General features: G+C 40.3%; 1 protein-coding gene across 3 annotated transcripts in view; it reads right to left on the bottom strand.

Moving 5' to 3' along the window:
• The window catches only part of AMPH (amphiphysin), a 163,792-nt gene that overhangs the window by 19,553 nt on the left and 125,281 nt on the right, over nucleotides 1-18,958 (bottom strand). For 2 of the 3 annotated variants that reach the window (XM_067550403.1, XM_067550404.1), the window contains exons 13-18: nucleotides 18,432-18,455; nucleotides 15,455-15,478; nucleotides 14,689-15,171; nucleotides 12,862-12,894; nucleotides 8,518-8,568; nucleotides 3,958-4,089 (exon numbers count right to left, since the gene is read on the bottom strand). In XM_067550403.1, coding sequence (XP_067406504.1) covers nucleotides 3,958-4,089; nucleotides 8,518-8,568; nucleotides 12,862-12,894; nucleotides 14,689-15,171; nucleotides 15,455-15,478; nucleotides 18,432-18,455 — 747 coding nt within the window. The remainder of the gene's footprint in view (nucleotides 1-3,957; nucleotides 4,090-8,517; nucleotides 8,569-12,861; nucleotides 12,895-14,688; nucleotides 15,172-15,454; nucleotides 15,479-18,431; nucleotides 18,456-18,958) is intronic. The other variant, XM_067550405.1, reaches the window with a different exon arrangement.

Below are 18,958 nucleotides of genomic sequence, written 5' to 3'. Positions count from 1 at the left end.
TTTTTACAGCACTAGTGCAAGCACTACTAGCCCGAATCTCTTGACCCAGGTGGCTCGCCGATGTGGGCAATGTAGTACCCTAAATGACTTGCCAAGCCACACAGGAAGATTGTGGAAGAGCAGGGGCTTGAACCCAAGTCTACCTAGTCAGAGTTTAGTGCCCTGGCAACTGGACTATACCTTCAAATTAAATGAGAGGCACATTATGCCAGAAAATTTATGCTAGACCCACAAGGTGAATCATACATGTCTAAGGTACATTTTCTGGCCTAATGTGGTCTGACCAGAAACGTACCACAGGAAAATTACATCTGTTGATGACTACCACTGCAAATGGCATGGAATGTAAAGCCACAAGAGATATGTAGTGGGAAAAGTTTACAAATATTTTACAACACAATTTAAAAAAAAATTCACACTGATATACTGAATGCAGGACTGCTATTGAGAATTGTTTTAATCTATGGTAGCCTACTGTACTTATCACATGTTAGCCTTTGACCTTATTTCTCTACTTTCTTCTTTAATCTTAATCTTCAAAAATTCTTTTTACATCAGATATTAGAAGCTATTTTTCTAAAGTAGCATTTGCTTCTCCCTCAAGACCAGATTCCAACAGTAAATCTAGCTCATGCATTATTAAAATCAGCATGTTTCATTTCCTATTTTCCAGAGGACATTCTTTTTCAAATGAGCAAGAACTTGATTTCATTTACAAAATAAAACAGAGAAAACGATAACAAAATCATTTAACCGCTATTTAATATCTATCAGCTGTCTTCTGAATTGCTACCAAGTTGTCCCACTCTCAAATTATATTTGTCTTCCTCTTTCACAATAACACTGTAATTTTTGCCTCAGCTGTACTATATTCTAGCAAAACATGAACTAAAAACTGCATGTGACATTCAGGCAGCAAAAAGGATTATCTAAAAAGGTCAAGTCAGCCCACTACGAATGAGTGGTGACTGCAGTTACAGCCTGTCAGTTAATTAGCGTTCAAGGTATAGAATTGATTTTCTACTTTCACTTTGCCTCAAATGAGGATAAAGATCTCTTCTTTTAGGAAAATAATTTATTCAAAGATTATTTCCTTTTATGAAAGCCCTGTAAAAAGATAAAATCAAACCAATTTTAGAAACAACCTCTTAAGCTTCATTATAATCTACTCTTCAAAACTACTTTGTATGCAATTCAGTTCCCTGAAATGAAGGCGAGATTGGGGATAATGGTTGATTTTTTTCTCCTCCTTTATTCTAAACTATCAGATTTCCTAAGACTAGATGGTAGGCATCTTAGACAAAGGTTTGACAAAATGCTGTGCCTCAGACAGGCTGTTTCACTGTTTGCCTTGCCATGATGTTGACATGTTATTACTGTGATTTATACCAATTCAAAAGAAAACATAGAAGGGAAGAGCAGAACCACACAAATTGCACAGGCTTAATGTTTTTGGATGAATTATTGTAAGCAGCTGATTCTGAGCTCATTCAGGTGAACATCTGGAGTAAATCCATGAAAGCCAATAAAGAGTTAACCAATGTAAATAAAACCAGAACGAGTCTCTAAAGACAGTCCAGGGGAGCATGGGGAAGTAAAGACCCACATGCAGCTACATTATGGCTACCCAGATTGTGACTCCAATTCCCTTGTATAGCAAAGATTTTGACTATCCATGGGCAAGTGGCCAGGGTTGGCATGGCTCAGGGAGGATGAATACATGGCTTCTGCATTCTCCCCCACATCAAATAGGCCAGCCATTGATCAAGCCAGGTGGAAGGGGAAAAGTATGCCAAACTCTTTTCACCGCTGCAATAAATTACTTGTTCTTCCAGAGCAAGAGCAAGGAATTAGGACTGCACAGCACTGAGCCTGAAGGCTTGACCTAGCTCTTAATTAGCACCTAGCATCCAGTCACGTTTGAGACTGTGTGAATCAAACAGAGCTGACACCAAGATTCTTGATCTTACACCACTCAGTGAAACTCAGGTTGTAGGTACACGTGGTTGTCATGCAGTACTAGCCCTTCTCTGATGTCCAGAGCAATTTCTGCAAAATGTAAGCATCTCATTTTCTGTCTGCAAAGAATGCTTTCTGCATGTGAACTAATGCAGTGATAAAATACGTTTACTGGAGTCTGCAGAGAGACTGCATGAAACAGTACTTCTAAAAAAAAAAAAGTGTAAACCACCCCAGGATGACTATTTTAATATGAAAAAACCATCCAGCTATCTTCAAGGCAGTGGGCAGGGTCTGGGTTGGTAGCATGATTTTGAGTAGAGTGCCACTGCACATATGGGAAGGCCTGTTCACTGCAGTACATGCGCCATAAATCAATTCTTTAGATGATATACTTAGCTAGAGGCAGAGAAGTGCTGTTTTGATTTCTCTGAAAGAGTAAATTCATATAGTCAAACAGGGGGAAAAAAAAAATAGACATCCACTTCCCCCACCCCCAATGAAATGGTAGATGAAGGAAGGACTAATCCTGCTTTTATTAATACATACCTAGCTTTACAAAGTGGATGGCACCAGAAACTGAGGCACAGAAACTTCTTCAGGTCACCCAACAGGCCCCCTCAGTCCAGTGCCCTATCCCTGAACCAAACTGCTTCCTGAGAGTCAATAAAAGGTGAATGAAACTGTCATCGAGTTCAGTGGCTGAAGGATTGACCCATAAAGCAGTTCTTTTTCCTGTCTAATTCTGGGTCATGTGTCTGCAACACTCCGCAGGTAAATTCCAGACTCAGTTTTGGGCCTGATGGAAATGGATTTTTGGAGCAGTCATAAGAAATATCAAATAGTTCTTTGGATTATTTTACTAAATCTAAAAAGGAGTGATTAAAGTGCATTCAAATGAGGGTGATGCCTCAGATGTCTTCCAGTCAAATTCCTTTCTTCCCACACACAATGTCTTATAGACTATCTATAAGTGAGTGTAAAAGCAGTGGTGATATAATCTGATTTAATAACCTTTAATATGAGATGTGGGAAATCAGGATTTGGTTCAGGGAAATCTTCTCCAGATTGTAACAGTGACAGACCACTAATTACTGACGTGAAGAGAGATGATAGTGCCTGTGGAAGCAGATATGCTATTAGACTGGCTGTCAACAAACATGAATGCATTTTTCTTTAGACATGGATTCTCAGAATTGGAGCAAAACCCTCCTGGTCTTTCCATATTGCTAACTAGGAGAAGTGCCCTCACTTGATGGAAGGGGCTCCAGTGGGGGTCCTATTATTGAAAAAGGAACATCCAATAGGGAAAAGACTGAGAATCACCGGCTTAGAGTACCTCTAGAAATATAACTGCTTGGCGGGGGCAGAGGAAGGAGGAGAAGGAAGCAGCTCAGGCAATGTTGCAGTGGTTTTCTTTGAGAGCTACCATCTTTTTCCACAACATTTGACTCCCCTTTTTCTGAATGTTGACATGTGAGGTCTTCAGATGTATTGGATTTCCTCATATGGCTTTGGAGTTCAGTTCTGTGCAGGCTTCTGACATTAGGAGACTTGTATAAACCTGTGTTTTGGTTTCTATTAAGTAGCAGTTCAGTGCTCAAGCAAACAACATTCAAGATGTACATTAGCCCAGTACTTATCTCTCTTCTTGAGTACCATGAAAAGAGAAAAAAGTGTTAAACCAGTGTCATTTATAAATGCTATCAATTCATTTCTTGGGTTAAGTTTGTCTGACAGTTACAGTATCTGAATCCGCAGTAGTTCAGTTGAACTTCACTTTAAAATGCCAGCCATACGAGGCATGACATTTTAGGGTTGAAAGGCACACGTTACTTTATGTTATGACACGAGAGGCCAGAACGGAAACCATCCCTAAAAGTGAAGAGGATGAAACTGCAAAAGGAGGGCTGAAATGTGGTGGAGACACACACAAAACAAAACACAACAAAACACAATCAGATGAAAGTTGGGGCATGTGAGATAATGGTCACTCACCACAGCTTCCTCCACTGGCTCGCTAGGTTCAGCAGCCAGCACTTCCAGCTCAGAAGCGGCAGTAGCAGTAACAGGGAGAGTCAAGGGTTCTTCAGGCTTGGGTTCCAAAGATGGAGCTTCTTCTGCCTCAATCTTATGTAGGTTGTTTTGTTTTTTTTAAATGGAAAAATAATTGAAGAACATTTGAAATTGGGAAATGGGAAAGAGTGCACAAAGACCATTCTGTATTTATCGTAATTCTCTTTCCCTGACGGCTGTCGTAACAGACTCGATCCTGCAGACCTTTGCCTCAGAGAGGATGGCAGGATTGGGCCTAGTAACAATAATTAATACTTAGCATTTTCATCTTCAAATCACTTTTTGTGTGCTTAACTGATCCTCACAACATCCCTCTGAGGTAGAGACGTAGTATCATCCCCGTATGAGAGGTGGAGAATGAGGCACAGAGAAATTAGCTGACCTGAATGAGAATATTCTGAAAGTCTGTAGCAGAGGCTGGACCTGAACTAAGAGCTCATAACTACTGGTCCAGAGTCTAAACCAAAAGACTGTTGTTACTATGAGATTTTAGAACAATCCCTTGTTCTTTTACATGCAATTTTGTCTGTTCTGAAAATAAATGGCTCCTGTTCTGTCTATTTATGCTGGATATAGTCATACCAGAGAGCCGTTATAGGGAGCAAATATCATCATAGACTCATATATTCTAAGGTCAGAAAGGACCAATATGATCATCTACTCTGACCTTCTGCACAGTGCAGGCCACAGAACCTCACCGACCCACTCTAGTAATAAACCTCTAACCTATGAATGAATTATTAAAGTCCTCAAATCATGGTTTAAAGACTTCACGATACAGAGAATCCACCAGCAAGTGAGCTATGTCCCATGCTACAGAGGAAGGCAAAAAAAACCCAGAGCCTTTCCCAATCTGCCACGGGGGAAAATTCCTTCCCGACCACAAATACGGTGATCAGTTAAACCCTGAGCATGTGGGCAAGATACCAGCCAGACACCCAAGTAATAACTCAGAACCAACCCCATCGAACAGGCTGTTGGCATTTCTACCACCAGCAGTCAAAGATCAGTCAGTTGCAAAACTAGGCTGTCCCCTCCATAAATTTATCAAGCTCAGTTTTGAAGCCAGCTTGGTTTTTACCCCCCTCTGCTCCCCTTGGAAGGCTATTCCAGAACTTCACTCCTCTAATAGTTAGAAACCTGCATCTAATTTCAAGTCTAAACTTCCTGATGCCCAGTTTATATCCATTAGTTCTTGTGTCCACATTGGTGCTGAACTTAAATAATTCCTCTCCCTCCCTCGTATTTATTCCTCTGATGTATTTATAGAGAGCAATCATATCTCCCCTCAACCTTTTTCTGGTTAGGCTAAACAAGCCAAGCTCTTTGGGTCTCGTCTCGTAAAGCAAGTTTTCCATTCCGCGGATCCTCCCAGTAACCCTTCTCTGCACCTGTTCCAGTTTGAATTCATCTTTCTTAAACGTGGGGCACCAGAACTGCACACAGTATTCTAGATGAGGTCTCACCAATGCTTTGTATAATGGTACTAACACCTCCCTATCTCTACTGGAAATACTTTGTTTGATGCATCCAAGGACCGGATTTGCTTTTTTCATGGCCACATGACATTGGCAGCTCATAGTCATCCTGTGATCAACCAATACACTCTTCTTTTCCTCTGTCACTTCCAAATGATGCATCCCCAGCTTATAGCAGAAATTCTTAGTAGTAGTCCCTAAATGCATGACTTTGCACTTTCCACTATTACATTTCATCCTATTTCTATTACTCCAGTTTACAAGGTCATCCAGATCTTCCTGTATGATATCCCGGTCTTTCTCTGTATTGGCAATACCTCCCAACTTTGTGTCATCCGCAAACTTTATTAGCACATTCCCACTTTTTGTACCAAGGTCAATAATAAAAAAGTTAAATAAAATTGGTCCCAAGACCAATCCCTGAGGAACTCCACTAGTAACCTTCCTCCAGCATAACAGTTCACCTTTCAGTATGACCCGTTGTAGTCTTCCCTTTAACTAGGTTTTTAATCAACTTTCAATTTTCATATTAATCCCCATCTTTTCCAATTTAACTAACAATTCCCCATGTGGAACCATATCAAAAACCTCACTGAAATCTAAGTAATTTAGATCCACGGCATTCTTTTTGTCTAAAAAATCTGTTATCTTTTCAAAAAAGGAGATCAGGTTGGTCTGGCACAATCTACGTTTTGTAAAGCCATGTTGTATTTTATCCCAATTACTGTTAACCTTGATATCCTTAACTACTTTCTCTTTCAAAATTTTTTCCAAGACCTTGCAAACTACTGAGGTCAAACTAAGAGGCCTGTAGTTACCTGGATCACTTTTTTTCCCTTTCTTAAAAATAGGAACTATGTTAGCAGTTCTCCAATCATACGGTACAGTCCCTGAGTTTACAGATTCATTACAAATCCTTGCAAACGGGCTTGCAATTTCGTATGCTAATTCTTTTAGTATTCTTGGATGGAGATTATCCAGCCCCCCCACCGATTTAGTCATCTTAAAATGTTCGAGTTTGGCTTCTACCTGGGATGTGGTAACTTCTACCTCCATATCCTCATTCCCATTAGCCACCCTACCTTTATCCCCAAGCTCATCATTAGCTTCATTAACCAAAACTATTTGCATTCCTGCTCTTTTCCCGATACACTGGTAAACTGAGTGTCTGCTCCTTCTCCCATTAACATTTTATTTAAGTCTGGCAGAAGGAAAATAACCAGTTTGTCATTAACAAGTTCCTCAGTTAACTCCACACTAGTTACCTCCGTGGAATCCATCTTTTGAGTCATGTCTTTCAGACTCTGTTGAATTCTAGCATACATTTGTTGCTGGTGTAAGGATGCATGAAGGAACACTAGTCCTGGTGCAACCTGAATTCTGCAGCAAAGTGTCCCTCCGAAACAGAAGGATTTTCCGCATGTATACCAACTTCCACCTTTCGTAAGAGAGGTTCCAAGCAATTAATGCGTGGCGATAACTTTGTGGGCTAAAAATACTTAGGGCAGGATTAGTTCCATACAGAAAGAGAGCTACAGGTTAGAATCACTTACACAGGATAGTTAGCTCAACCAGACAAAATAACCATAATGGATTAATTCACCATGAACAATTACTCTGTACATTGCAAAGCTCGGAAGTTATTTAGTTCAGTCAAGCATCTTCATTCACATTTAATACCATCACACAGTTGATTGGCAAGTCTCTTGTGATACAAAAGGCAGCCTCTATAAAGGTCTTTAAGAGATAAAAACATTTTATTTTCCAATATTTTTTAGGAAAAATCAAGAGGTCTTTACTCATTTTTCAGTCTTTCCTTAAATAGGCCAATTCCCATTGCAGTCAATGGAAGTTTGCCTATGTAAGGATGTCAGGAGGCTCAGTATAAAGACACATTCATTATATTATACCATGCTGTGCAGCACATTTCTACATAGTAAATTAATATCAGCTGCATGGAAGAAATCAGAAACTGGAATGAAAAACACTGGGCAGTTCTACCTAAGAGAGGCCACTACTAAGTTTCCTAAGGTTTAATGCTGTAAGTAATTGTTGCAATTTAGACAATTGTTATAATGCCGATTATATCGATTTTCTTCAAGTTCCTTGCACACAACAGGATTTATCAAGTAATCTTCAGTCTATTTGCCATGTTTGAACTACAGCTAAATATTGCCCAGAGTGCACTTATTGAATGATAGAAAAATAGTGTTTGATTACTTTTCTGGACATATACATATGCACTGTACAAAAGCCACACCAAATAATATTCTCAAAACTCTTCCTGTTTGCCAGCTAGCATATACGGTGTATGTCTCTATTTCCTACTTGCTGACATTTCACATTTTTACATCACTTTAGTTAAATCAAGACTGCAGTAGAGTACTGGTGAGAATAAATTGCCTGCCAGGGCACGATCACTTGCAAAAACATTTCTAAATCCCTTTATGATAACAAAAATCCATCTGATTAAATATATGAAGAACTACTGATCAAAAGTAATATTTCCACCTGGAAAAATTGTGACAAAGCTAATATATTATTGCAACACAGAGTATGAAGTTGGTGCCATTTTGGGCCAGCATCTGCTTGGTTAACAATGCACGGTGCAATGACTGCACTAGTTTTATAAACTAATATAAATTATGTGCAAACAGACCACTGCTGTTATACTATAAAACTAAAACTAAAAATAAACTTGAAATATTTTTAAACATCCTTTTTTAAGATGCTGGGTGCAGGGCAATGTTTCTGATGGTTGTGGGCTTTATTTTGTTATGTTTTGCTTTTGTAAAAGAATGTTTGAGTGGGTAAACGTTCATAGCTACAAGAACTACAAACATTCATAGCTACAACAGAATCCTTAGCCCTACCTTGCAGGCAAAGGGTACATGATTTAAAAGATGGAAGCTCATCAACAGAATAGATGCATTTGCACAAATTCAACACAACAATATTTTATGGAACATTTAAAAAAAAAAAAGAAATAAAAGCCACAACTTACCAAGTTATCTACCACATTTTGATTTGATTGCACTGTGAATAGAGAAGTATCCTAGGGATATATAAGAAGGAAGGAAGAAAAAAATATTTTAAGTAATCCTGTAGAAATCTACCAATGGCTTTATTCTGTAAGGCTTAGTCAGGCAAAGCTCTCATTGACTTCAGAGCTTTATCTAAGTGAGTTAGGGAAAATCAGATTCCAAAAAGATCATTTTAATAAGTTTACCTCAAATGTAGACAATTAAACATTTTATACAGAAGAATGAAAAAACTATTATACCTTATCCTGATGAAGGCATAGAAGTGTGAGACTAAGCTAACTATTTCACAGTGCACCTAACTTACAACAGCTCTCTTAAAGACACAAGGTGGGTTTGGTAATATCTTTTATTGGACCAACTTCTGTTGGTGAGAGAGACAAGCTTTTGAGCCATTCAGAACACTTCTTCAGGTCTGGGAAAGATACTCCCAGCGTCACAGCAAAATGCAAAGTGGAGCAGATAGTTTAGCATAACTAGTTAGCACATCTTGTAAGGGACCGTTCAAGGTAGTGGGATGTGAGTCTACGATATGCCTTTAAGAAGCACAGAATTAGCAGTCCAGGGGGAGGGACAACTAAGATGGTGATAAATCAACTTTGTACTCTCCTGATTCTGGGCTGCTCTGAAGTCTGGATTGCCATGGATGGGTTAAATTATGACAGCCTGTCCCCAGCTTTCCACAATGCTGTGCTGTGGCCCTGCCCACCCCTAGACATACTGCAGGCACATTGCTTATACCAGGATTTACGATGGGGTCCTTGGAGGACAACCTGAAGCCATCTTCCTCAGTTCCTGCACTGAAGGAATTCTCTCTCAGCTAGACCTGGGGCTGTTAGGGCCCCTTTACATGGCTCCGTCTCTTTTCCGCATTGTAAAGTGGCTGGAGCAGGGATGAGAATCGCACTCACGGAGCCCAATTCTGTCTTCCCAGGCACCCTAGTGACATGGTCTATTCTTATGTACCAGAAGACTGTTTTGTAAAATGATTGGTCATTGTTGGCCCATAGTTTGTTATATTTTATATGCGTTTTGCATCACTGTTTCAAAATCAACAAAGACATTTTTTAAAAATTTCAAAGAAACTCCTATGGGGAAAAAAAAGGAATTTAAACAATACGTTAGCAAAATACCTTCAGACTGTTAAAATCTGCTTATCCGAATGAGATGGGGGATGTGAAAGCAAGTTAAACAGGTTTTTTCACACAAGTATAGAATTTTGGTACATGTATCAGATGTTAGTATTTCACATAACAGATTTGCGTAACTAACATTTCACTCAATCTACAAATGTTAACTAAGCACTATCTGGTCTTCTAATTTCCTCTGGGAGATTACAGTATAAAATAGATATTACAAGTCAAGTGCATTGGGTGCAATAACTTTTACATTTGTTAAATGTTTATTATAAATACAGAGATTCTCCTCTGCATTTCTCTGGTGGATTATATGATCAACTATACAGCTGTTCAAATAGCTGTTCAAAAAAAGGTTAGTATATTTAATTCAACCTTTTCAAAAAGTGGATTTTTTTATTTCATTCAACAATTTTCATGCTTTGTTTTTAGATGAAAGCTTTAGAAAGGTTTTTTGATGCTTTTTTTCCCCCAAAAAATTAAAAAACAAAAAATTTTGTTTTCGTGGGAAAAAAAACCCCCAATCTCCTCTAAAAAAAAACCAAAACAAAACAAAAAAAATTCCCCCTACTTTTTCCAGTGGAAAAAAGTTTAAAAGGGAGTTAAAATAGGGGTTTTTCCCTAATTTATCTCACTTTTTTATTACCTTATGCACTTTCCCTTATGGAAAAAAGGGAAAGGGAATAAAAAGATGGGGAAAAGTGGGATTTTTTCCCAGCAAAAAAAGAAACAAAAAGTTTTACAAATTGAAAAAAAAAAGTATACAGATTTTCAATTTGAATTTTTACTGATGTTAAAATGTGTTAAGAAATACCTCAAGTTTGTTGAAACAGCATTGTTTGACAGGTTTTTTTTTAAGACAAAACATTTTGACCAGCTCTGCTTGGCTATTTTATAGATAAAGTGCACTGGATTCAATAACTTTTATGTTTGCTATATATTTCAAGAAGAGCAGAGCCTGGCCAACACTCATTTGAAAATCCCTCCCAAAATTTCAGTGTAAATTTAAAATCCACATGTAATGAGGCAGATTTTTAAGAACTGGCATCCGTTTTTGTGCTTGCCATTATTTGCTCTATTTTGTTCTATTCTGCTTAGTTCTTTTCTACACCCATCACCGAATTATCTTAGCAGGTGCATAGCTGTACCTATGATAACTATCCCATCAAATAATTATGGATGCAAAATTGCGCCAACAATTTGCAGGTGTAAACGTGAAAGGCAGCTTTTAAAAATCTGGTCCATTATATGCAGTCAGATCATTCACAAATTCTGGTTCTACTGAATTAAATGAGAGCTTTGATTTATTTCAGTGGTACAAAGATTTGGCTGTGTCTGAAAGTAAGGATGAGATTTTTCTTCTCCACTCCAGACTCACTGCATTGGGTAAAAGGGATGGAGAAGCGTAAAGGGGCATTGAAAGCCCCATTCCACCTGTGGGAGTTTACCCCTGGTGTAAGCAGCTTGGAAGCTAGTGTGCCTTCTGAGGACCCCATCTCAAGACTTAGTGTAAGGAGGGTGAGTGTGGGAAAGGCATTGGGGTGAGGCCACAGCACTGCAGAGATTCTGAGTAGTGTGACCAGATAGGAACTGTGTAAAAAAATCAGGACAGGGAGTGCGAGATAAGAGGAACCCATAGAACGCTCCCCCTGAATATCAGGACTGTCCCCATAAAATTGGGATATCTAGTCACCCTAATTTCAAGCAGCATGCTGTGACCCATACAGTAGCCCAAGAATGCTGCTGTATCTTAGGGTATGTCTACACTGACGGTAGCAAAGTCGCCGCCATCAGATCGACCTTTCTGGATCAATTGAGCGGTCAGTGAAGACCCGCTCAATCGATCCAGAAGTCGACACTGTAAAATCACGCCCTCAAGTGGCATAGCGCTTCACTGACAGGAATGCAGTTCCCATTGGTGCAGTGCAATGAATACACCATGCAGAAGGGAAGTACAGCAGTCAATGGGAATTACGCAAGCTACTCTGCATAGCGTGCGTAACTCCCATCGACTGCTGCCGAATCGCCAGGTAAGTGTAGACCAGGGCTTAGTTAGGACCCAGAGTTGCCTAAATTATGCTGGAGGCCCTAGAGCAGCCCTCCTCACCCCACCCCCATTTGCTACGCCTTTGAAAGGCCCAGCACAGAGTCTCACCACTAGTAAATTTCTAAGGTTTACAAATAAACCAGAACTAATTTCCTTACTGAAAATCAGATTTGAAAAAATGAAGACAAAGGTGGTACAAGCGAGCATAAAAATCAGGGGAAGAATACGAAACCCACGCTTTTCAACGTTTTCAGGCCTGAGTAAACTTGCTTCCAGAAAAATCAATGAGAAATCTAAGGCACAGCACCTTAAGGGGTGAAACTTTGGCCCCCTAGAATCTGTGGTGCCAAGATTTCACCTGAAACCTTGGCGCCATATCAGAGACATTAGGGATGTCTATACTCGAGGGCGTGCTCAGGAATTTAAATTTGACCTCTTTTGGAAGGGCACATCTGTGCTTCCCCCTCCCCCCTGCCCAGGCAGGAGTTTGCTCTTCCCTTACCCTGGGAGGGGCTCGTTCTTCCCTCCCCCAACCGGTCCTGACCTCAGCAGGGCTAGCTCTTCCCTCCTCACCCCACCCCAGCCCTGGGAGGAGCTCGCTCTTACCTTCCCTGTGCCCCGGCTGGAGCTTGCTCTTTCATCCCTCCCTCTCCTCCCCCCCTCCGGCAGCCAGGGGGAGCTCGCTCTCCCGCTACCAGAGCCCTGGGGCTGGAGGAATTCTGTGCCCCCAATTATTATTGAGGGGGCTGTGCCCTACTTGTGCATGCCCCGTCTACACTGCAGTCATGGGATATGACTGCAGCTTGTATAGGCATACCTGAACTAGCTAGGCAAGCCCACCCAAAACCCTGAGTAATTACCCCTGGGGCTAGCCTACGCTGAAACTCTTCCTGCCGCAGTTTCACTGCTCCGGTATCCGCTCTAGCTAGATTATAGCTAGCTCAGGTATGTCTACATGAACATGCCCACTATGTATGACATCTGGGACTGGGAAGGGTAACTCATGGTCTCGTGTTGTCCTCCTCTCTTTATACTTCTGGCAGTGGGAGACCCACGAAGCATAAGGTCAGTTCTGTTCCACCCTTGACAGCACAGAAAATCTCTCAAACTTGTTTATTTCTTACCTGTGTGAATCCATTAAATGTGCTGCTGGATGTCTAATGGAAGTGGAGAGCAGAACAAATAATTATCATTAGTTTATTAACTCGGAGGATAAGTCAATATATTCTTATTTGCAAATTTGAAACACACCAAAAATAAAAATAAAATAAATAAGAAAAAGATGAAGGGTAAGAAGGTTAGTGAGAGAAGCTACTTGGTAACATTTTAATAGGTTAAAAAAGGCAGAATGATAGATCTTAGGATTTTGAAAAGACAGTAGGTGGGGGGGGGGGGGGGGTTTAAAGAAAATATAAAATACAAAAATGGGCCTGGATGGGTTAGAACTGCACCACATTTTGAATAGTTGCAGGAGAAATTTTCAACAAGATTAGCAAGGGTTTAGAGGGGGCTGGGAGAACATGTAAATGGACTGTTTATAAAACACAGGGTTATGTACAACCTAAGGAACTCTTTTTCTAGACTATGCTACACACTGGGGTAGGTACCTCTTCTTTATCAGCCTCAATTTCCTGGTACAACAATCCATATCTCCGGTTAGCAATTTCATCTTCAGATAAATCTGAGTTGTTGATCTCATTGTCTTTGGGACTAGTTGAACTCTCGGTGCTAGCATTTCTGGAATTTCCCACTTGAAACAGAACCATGGGTCTAGCTATCTCCTGGCTTGGTCCAGGGCTGCTAATGCTTGCCTGCTCCCCAGATGAGCCTTGTTTTAAAGATACCTCCTGATTTTTATTGGTTGTGGTTACACCCATATTTCCCGAGCTATTATCTACACCTCCTAAGTCTTGGGTAGGCCATTTATCACTAAAGCTTGGCCAGGTGTTTTCCATATCACCTTCCTCTGAGTCTTGTTGCTTAGAGGAAAATGGCCAGTTATCAAATCCATTTGTTTGGTCATCTGACAGACTAGAAAACCCCCAGGGATCATTATTAACTGTTGGATCCCAGTTTGCCAGCCAGGGATCTGTTTCTAAGGCTCCTCCAGGGACACTAATGTTACTACTATGGTCTTCAGTCACTGCAGGTACTGCCCTAGCTACCAATTTATCTTCCACATTATCTAAACAAGAATGACTGCCTTTTGCATTAGCTTTGTCAGCTGACTCAGGCTGCACTGCCAATTCTTTTTCAAAGAGTGTAAAGGCAGCTTGACATTCATCAGAAGCACTACCATTCTGGGGGGTGCTGAAGCTATTATCTTCTGTTTCTTTACCAGACTCTTCTGGACTGAATAATTCAGCATCACACAGAACTTTTCCATTTGCACTGTCCTTTTCAGAGTGGTCTGTAACATCTAGGACAACAAGTCCCATAACATTTGTGCACTCCATGGCTGTACGCCCTCCAATAACACTGCCAGTCTGGTCTAAGTCAGCCAAACACACTATTTCACGGTCACGATCCCAGATATCTAAGACATTCTCAGGTTCAGCATCAGCACATTCTACATGTTTACATGTGTTCACTACTATGTTGGCCCCATCTTCCAACCCTGTACTCAATAAACTTCCAGGAACTCTTCCATCTATCTCTTGAATGACATTTACCCCTTTAAATTTTATTTGCCCATGATTTTCTAGGCCAATTTCCTCAAGGTAATTGTTAACGTTTGTCTCCGTTTGCCCATTATTATATTCTGACTCCCATACAGTTTCTATCTCAGTGTTTTCTAGGATTTCATGTTCTTGTTTTACTAAGCCCTCAAGATGTTCTACTTCACTGTGTTCTTTATTTTCATAATCTGTCTCTTCAAACTCCTTTGTATGTTCTATCTCCTTGAAGTTAACAGCTCTGGTCTCTACTTTTTCACATGGCTCCACACCTACCCACATAGACTCTTCTTCCTCCTGCTTCTTCTCCTCTGCCTTTTCCACATCACATGGGGATTCATCCAATAAGCTATTCGTTCCCATGATAGGCATCTCACAACTGGATTCGTTCGCTAAAGACTGCTCAGTCTCCAAATCTTTGCATGTGATACTTCTAGCATCTGTATGTTCCTTCAGTGAAGTCCTCTCATTTCCATCTATAGAAGATGGCCCTGATGCATGATCCTCCTGCTCACCTACAGCAGGCCAACCACTAGCAGACAATGTACTTGTGGATTCTCTTGAGGTTTGCTCTGCCTCAGGGAAAGGCAAAGAACCACCTGCAGTGATCTCCTGGCTGACACTGGCTGTGCTAAGTTCTAGGCCCCAGTTGAGTGAACCTAGATCAGTTTGGGATCTGTTAATATCTTCTGTTGACCCATTGTTTGGGGTTTCCTCCATGACCAGGTTACACAGGGAAAGACTTTTTGAAGAATCAGGCTTTAGGCAGACAGAAAAGCAAAGAAAAGAACAAGATGAAAAAGATAATGGTGGACTTGATGAGAAAACACAAAATTTCATATTTCTCTATAGTAATTTTAGTTTAAAGATAAAGAATGCAAAGTGACTAAATTAAACCATTTAAGAAAAAGTTATATGGTTTATAATATTTGGAGACAATAGCTAGCAATCTAAAAGAGTGATATTGATAGATGAAATAGAGAACTATATTACACCACACTCATTAAACCATGACTCTTACAGTTTTAGGAGGTTTGCTTACCGGCTGCACCAGTTCGTTGCTTGTCTGTATGGAAGAAAACCATATAAATAAACAAATGTAATACTAAACCCTGTGGTTTATCTAAACTAGTGGTTTCTTATCAGTGCCATCTGGATTACCAGTGGTTATGGAACTGGCAGGGGCTGTCTAAAGCTGGCTGATCACAAGGTGCTGGCTTTCCTCTATGTTTCCAGCTGCTAGTTCTCATTAAAAGTAGGTAAATATATATTAAATAGTTCCCTAACACTGTTGTTCCACGTAAGTAATTTTTGTGCTTGTCACAAGGCTCCTTTTCAATCACCAACAGAAAGGAAGATTGCTCTGCGTTATCATGAATAGGATGGGAAGTGATCCAAAAAACAATAGGTCTGGTCTATGCGGCGTAGTTGTAACCATGTTGGTACCACGATACTAGAGAGACAAGGTAACACTAGAGAGACCCACAATAGATCTGATGTCATTTACACTTGGCCCCTTTACACCAACTCTGTCAGGGGCCTTATTGTAAATAGGTCTGATTCTGTGTTGCCATCCACCAGTGCCAAGTGGGTGTAAAATGCCGACAAATTAAAATGCCAGCTGTTTACAAACACTTTGCACTGGTACAAATGACTACACAAAGTGCAGGGCTCAATTTGTCCGTTAAGAGGAAATTCACAATATAATACAGCTTGAAAAACTCCTGATCCAAATTATTTAGCAGTGAAGCCCTTGTCAAGCTTGTTACCTATTTGTACGGGAGTGGAGGGAATTGGAACTAGCTATAACAAAGAAAAATTTTGACAAGCTACAAAGGAAACATGAGACAAGCAGACTTAGATAAAACATCTACTATTCATTCAGTGTTATAACTTCCAGATGTTCTCATTGTATTTTCACTGGCTTTGAGGTTTGAAGTAAAAATTAAATCCTAACTAGTGTGTGTAGATGAAACCTTAATTTTTCTTCTGGGCACCTTTTAATCCTCCCTAAAAAAGCAGAGATGAGCATTATAAAAGCATCACACTTGCTATCTATTTGATCAACACTGTTGCAAAATTTTGCTACTTAAGGTCTTGAATCAATAGAAAAGATCCCTGTGCTACTTAAGTCTGCACAAGGGTCACCGATTAGAGTTCTTTGGCTCCTCAGGAGGTCTAGCCAGCCATCACTATGACACAAAGTAGGAATAAAGCTCATGAAAATGACCTGTCTTCTTCCTGCACATCATTAGACCTGATTCAGCAGCAGGAAACGGGAAAAAGCACAACTGCATTTTCTATAGCGGCATCTGTTTTTTTTAAACTATTCCAGTTTATGGTAGGACCACTGCTCCATGTAAATTTACTGGGTTTAAAGTTCAATTTTCTCTCCACCCCTGAATTTTGAAAAATAAAAAATTAGGTATCTATTCAAGGTAAGTTCAAAGGAAATATAACCTCAGATGTCTGAAAGCAAGTGAGCAGTAGCATCCATTACCACCATCCAATAGCTATTAAATACAGGAGAATAAAAGCAGAAAATAGCTGAAATCAGCTTGGCTGAGTGAACCTATCTTGAAACAATTCCTCAATATAAATGCCTCTTCTTCATTAGCACTGCTCCTTCTCTTCAGAAGCTGAGTCTTTCCTTCCCTTCATACAGAATTGCCTTCCACCTCTGAGTCCAGATCTCCTATTTCTGTCCCCAGAGCTCCCAAACCCTGTTTGTTTTCCCTGCTTGCCTGTAATGCACCCTAGAAGGCTTTGCATGTTGCTCCTGATGCGGTGGACATGAGGAAAACTTTCTGGGGGTCTATTAATGCTGCTGCTGGAGGGCAAACAAACAGGTTCAGGAGTGCTGAGGATATTAATGGAAAACTAACACAGCAGAGAAGTAAGGAAGATGCTCAGCTAATGTAAATAAGTGCAGTGCCAATGAAACCAACTATGCTAATTTATACTGGCTGAGGTTCTTTTGTCTCTCTCTGCTTCACGTGGAATGGGTGAGGAGGAATTGTACCTCCTGCAAATCAGACATCCGTTCAACCTGTGATGCAGGATTTAGAGAGAAGGTTCACTTTAAATCATTTAAATCCAGGAGTTAATTTCATCCCAAGAGAGAAATTTCATCCCAAGAGAGAACTTCACCTTCAGTGTGATGTGACCATAAATGGGCAGCTGGGAACACATCTAGGCTCCAAAACAGGCCATCTAGGACCTCATCCAAAACTCACTGACTTTAATGGGCTTTAGAACAGATCCCTACTGTGAAGCTTTCTGACTTGGATTACGGTTTTGCATCATATTGTTTTACATGTAGATATTTAGACAGGTAAGCCTTATTTTGGCTGTCAATCAAGAACAGCCAAACCTTCCTTACACATATTAGAAACCCTCTATGTGCATATTTAAGGGGACTCCCATATAACATTCCCTGATAGCCTTATATGGCAGTTGAGTGGTGTTGCGGGGGGGCGGTGGCTGCACCAATGGCATAGAGGTACAGTATTAAAACAGGATTTTGGCTGCTTAATTCAGCTGTAGGGCTATTGTAGGAATCTGGCTGCAGATCCTGTTTCCTTTTAAATTAGACCCTAAGAAAGATCTGCTCTGTATGAGCTAGATGATAAAGGTCATAAAACCTTTTTAATATACTGTAATGTGTTGTTTGCACTAATAAGCAAAATAAATCACTTTAAATTACCTTGGTAAAAATGACTTTATTGGCCCTCAAATCACCAGTACGACAATTTTAAAGCCAAAAAAATGTCATAGGTAGCAGAATCCTATTAACCTGGATGACTAAAGCTGTTTGTTTTTTGTTGTCCAAATAATAAAGACATTTTTCTGTTGGTTCCTAATGGTCTTAAGTGGGCTTCACATACCCTAAAATATTTTGGCATTCTCTGTAAATGCTTCATTTTGCCTTATGTGAAAATGATTACAAATCCCCTAGAGAGCTACAGAATCAGAGGCACAGAAACATCTTAATGTGCAACGATAAATATCAATCTTACCGTCCATAAATCCCAAGGCAATGTCTGAAAAAAAGGGGGGAAAAAGATAGGAATGAAAATATTGTTTGTTAGAACTTATTTATATAGTGCTGTAACTATATACAGTGTGTAAGCATCGACTTAGCATATCTTTGGGGTCCGGGGAGGGCAAATGGAGGGTTGTGATAGTTCCTGCTCCAATAAAATTGCACTTGTCCAGTGAAATCACACCTCTATGCATGTGACTGGCATGCATCAAGAACTTCAGGTAGGGAGGCTATTAGCCAGGATGGGCATGGATGCTCTGAGTGTCCCTAGTCTCTGTTTGCCAGAAGTTCAGACTGGATGACAAGGGATGGATCACTCGATGATTGCCCATTCTGTTCGTTCCCTCTGAAGAACCTGGCACCAGCCATTGTCGGAAGACAAGATACTGAGCTAGATGGACCATTAGTCGGACCCAGTATGGCTGCTTTTATGTTCAGATCTCCCCCCCCTTACTGCTGCAGAAATGAAGGCCAGCTGCTTCGATCATCAACATAGTGGCT

The sequence above is a fragment of the Emydura macquarii genome, unplaced genomic scaffold, assembly GCF_026122565.2.
Source record: "Emydura macquarii macquarii isolate MOO-44397 ecotype Brisbane River unplaced genomic scaffold, CSIRO-AGI_Emac_v2 contig_1263, whole genome shotgun sequence".
In the NCBI taxonomy this organism is placed as follows: domain Eukaryota; kingdom Metazoa; phylum Chordata; order Testudines; family Chelidae; genus Emydura; species Emydura macquarii.
The sequence above is the reverse complement of the archived record's forward strand: the minus strand, read 5'-3'. Positions and strand labels throughout refer to the sequence as shown.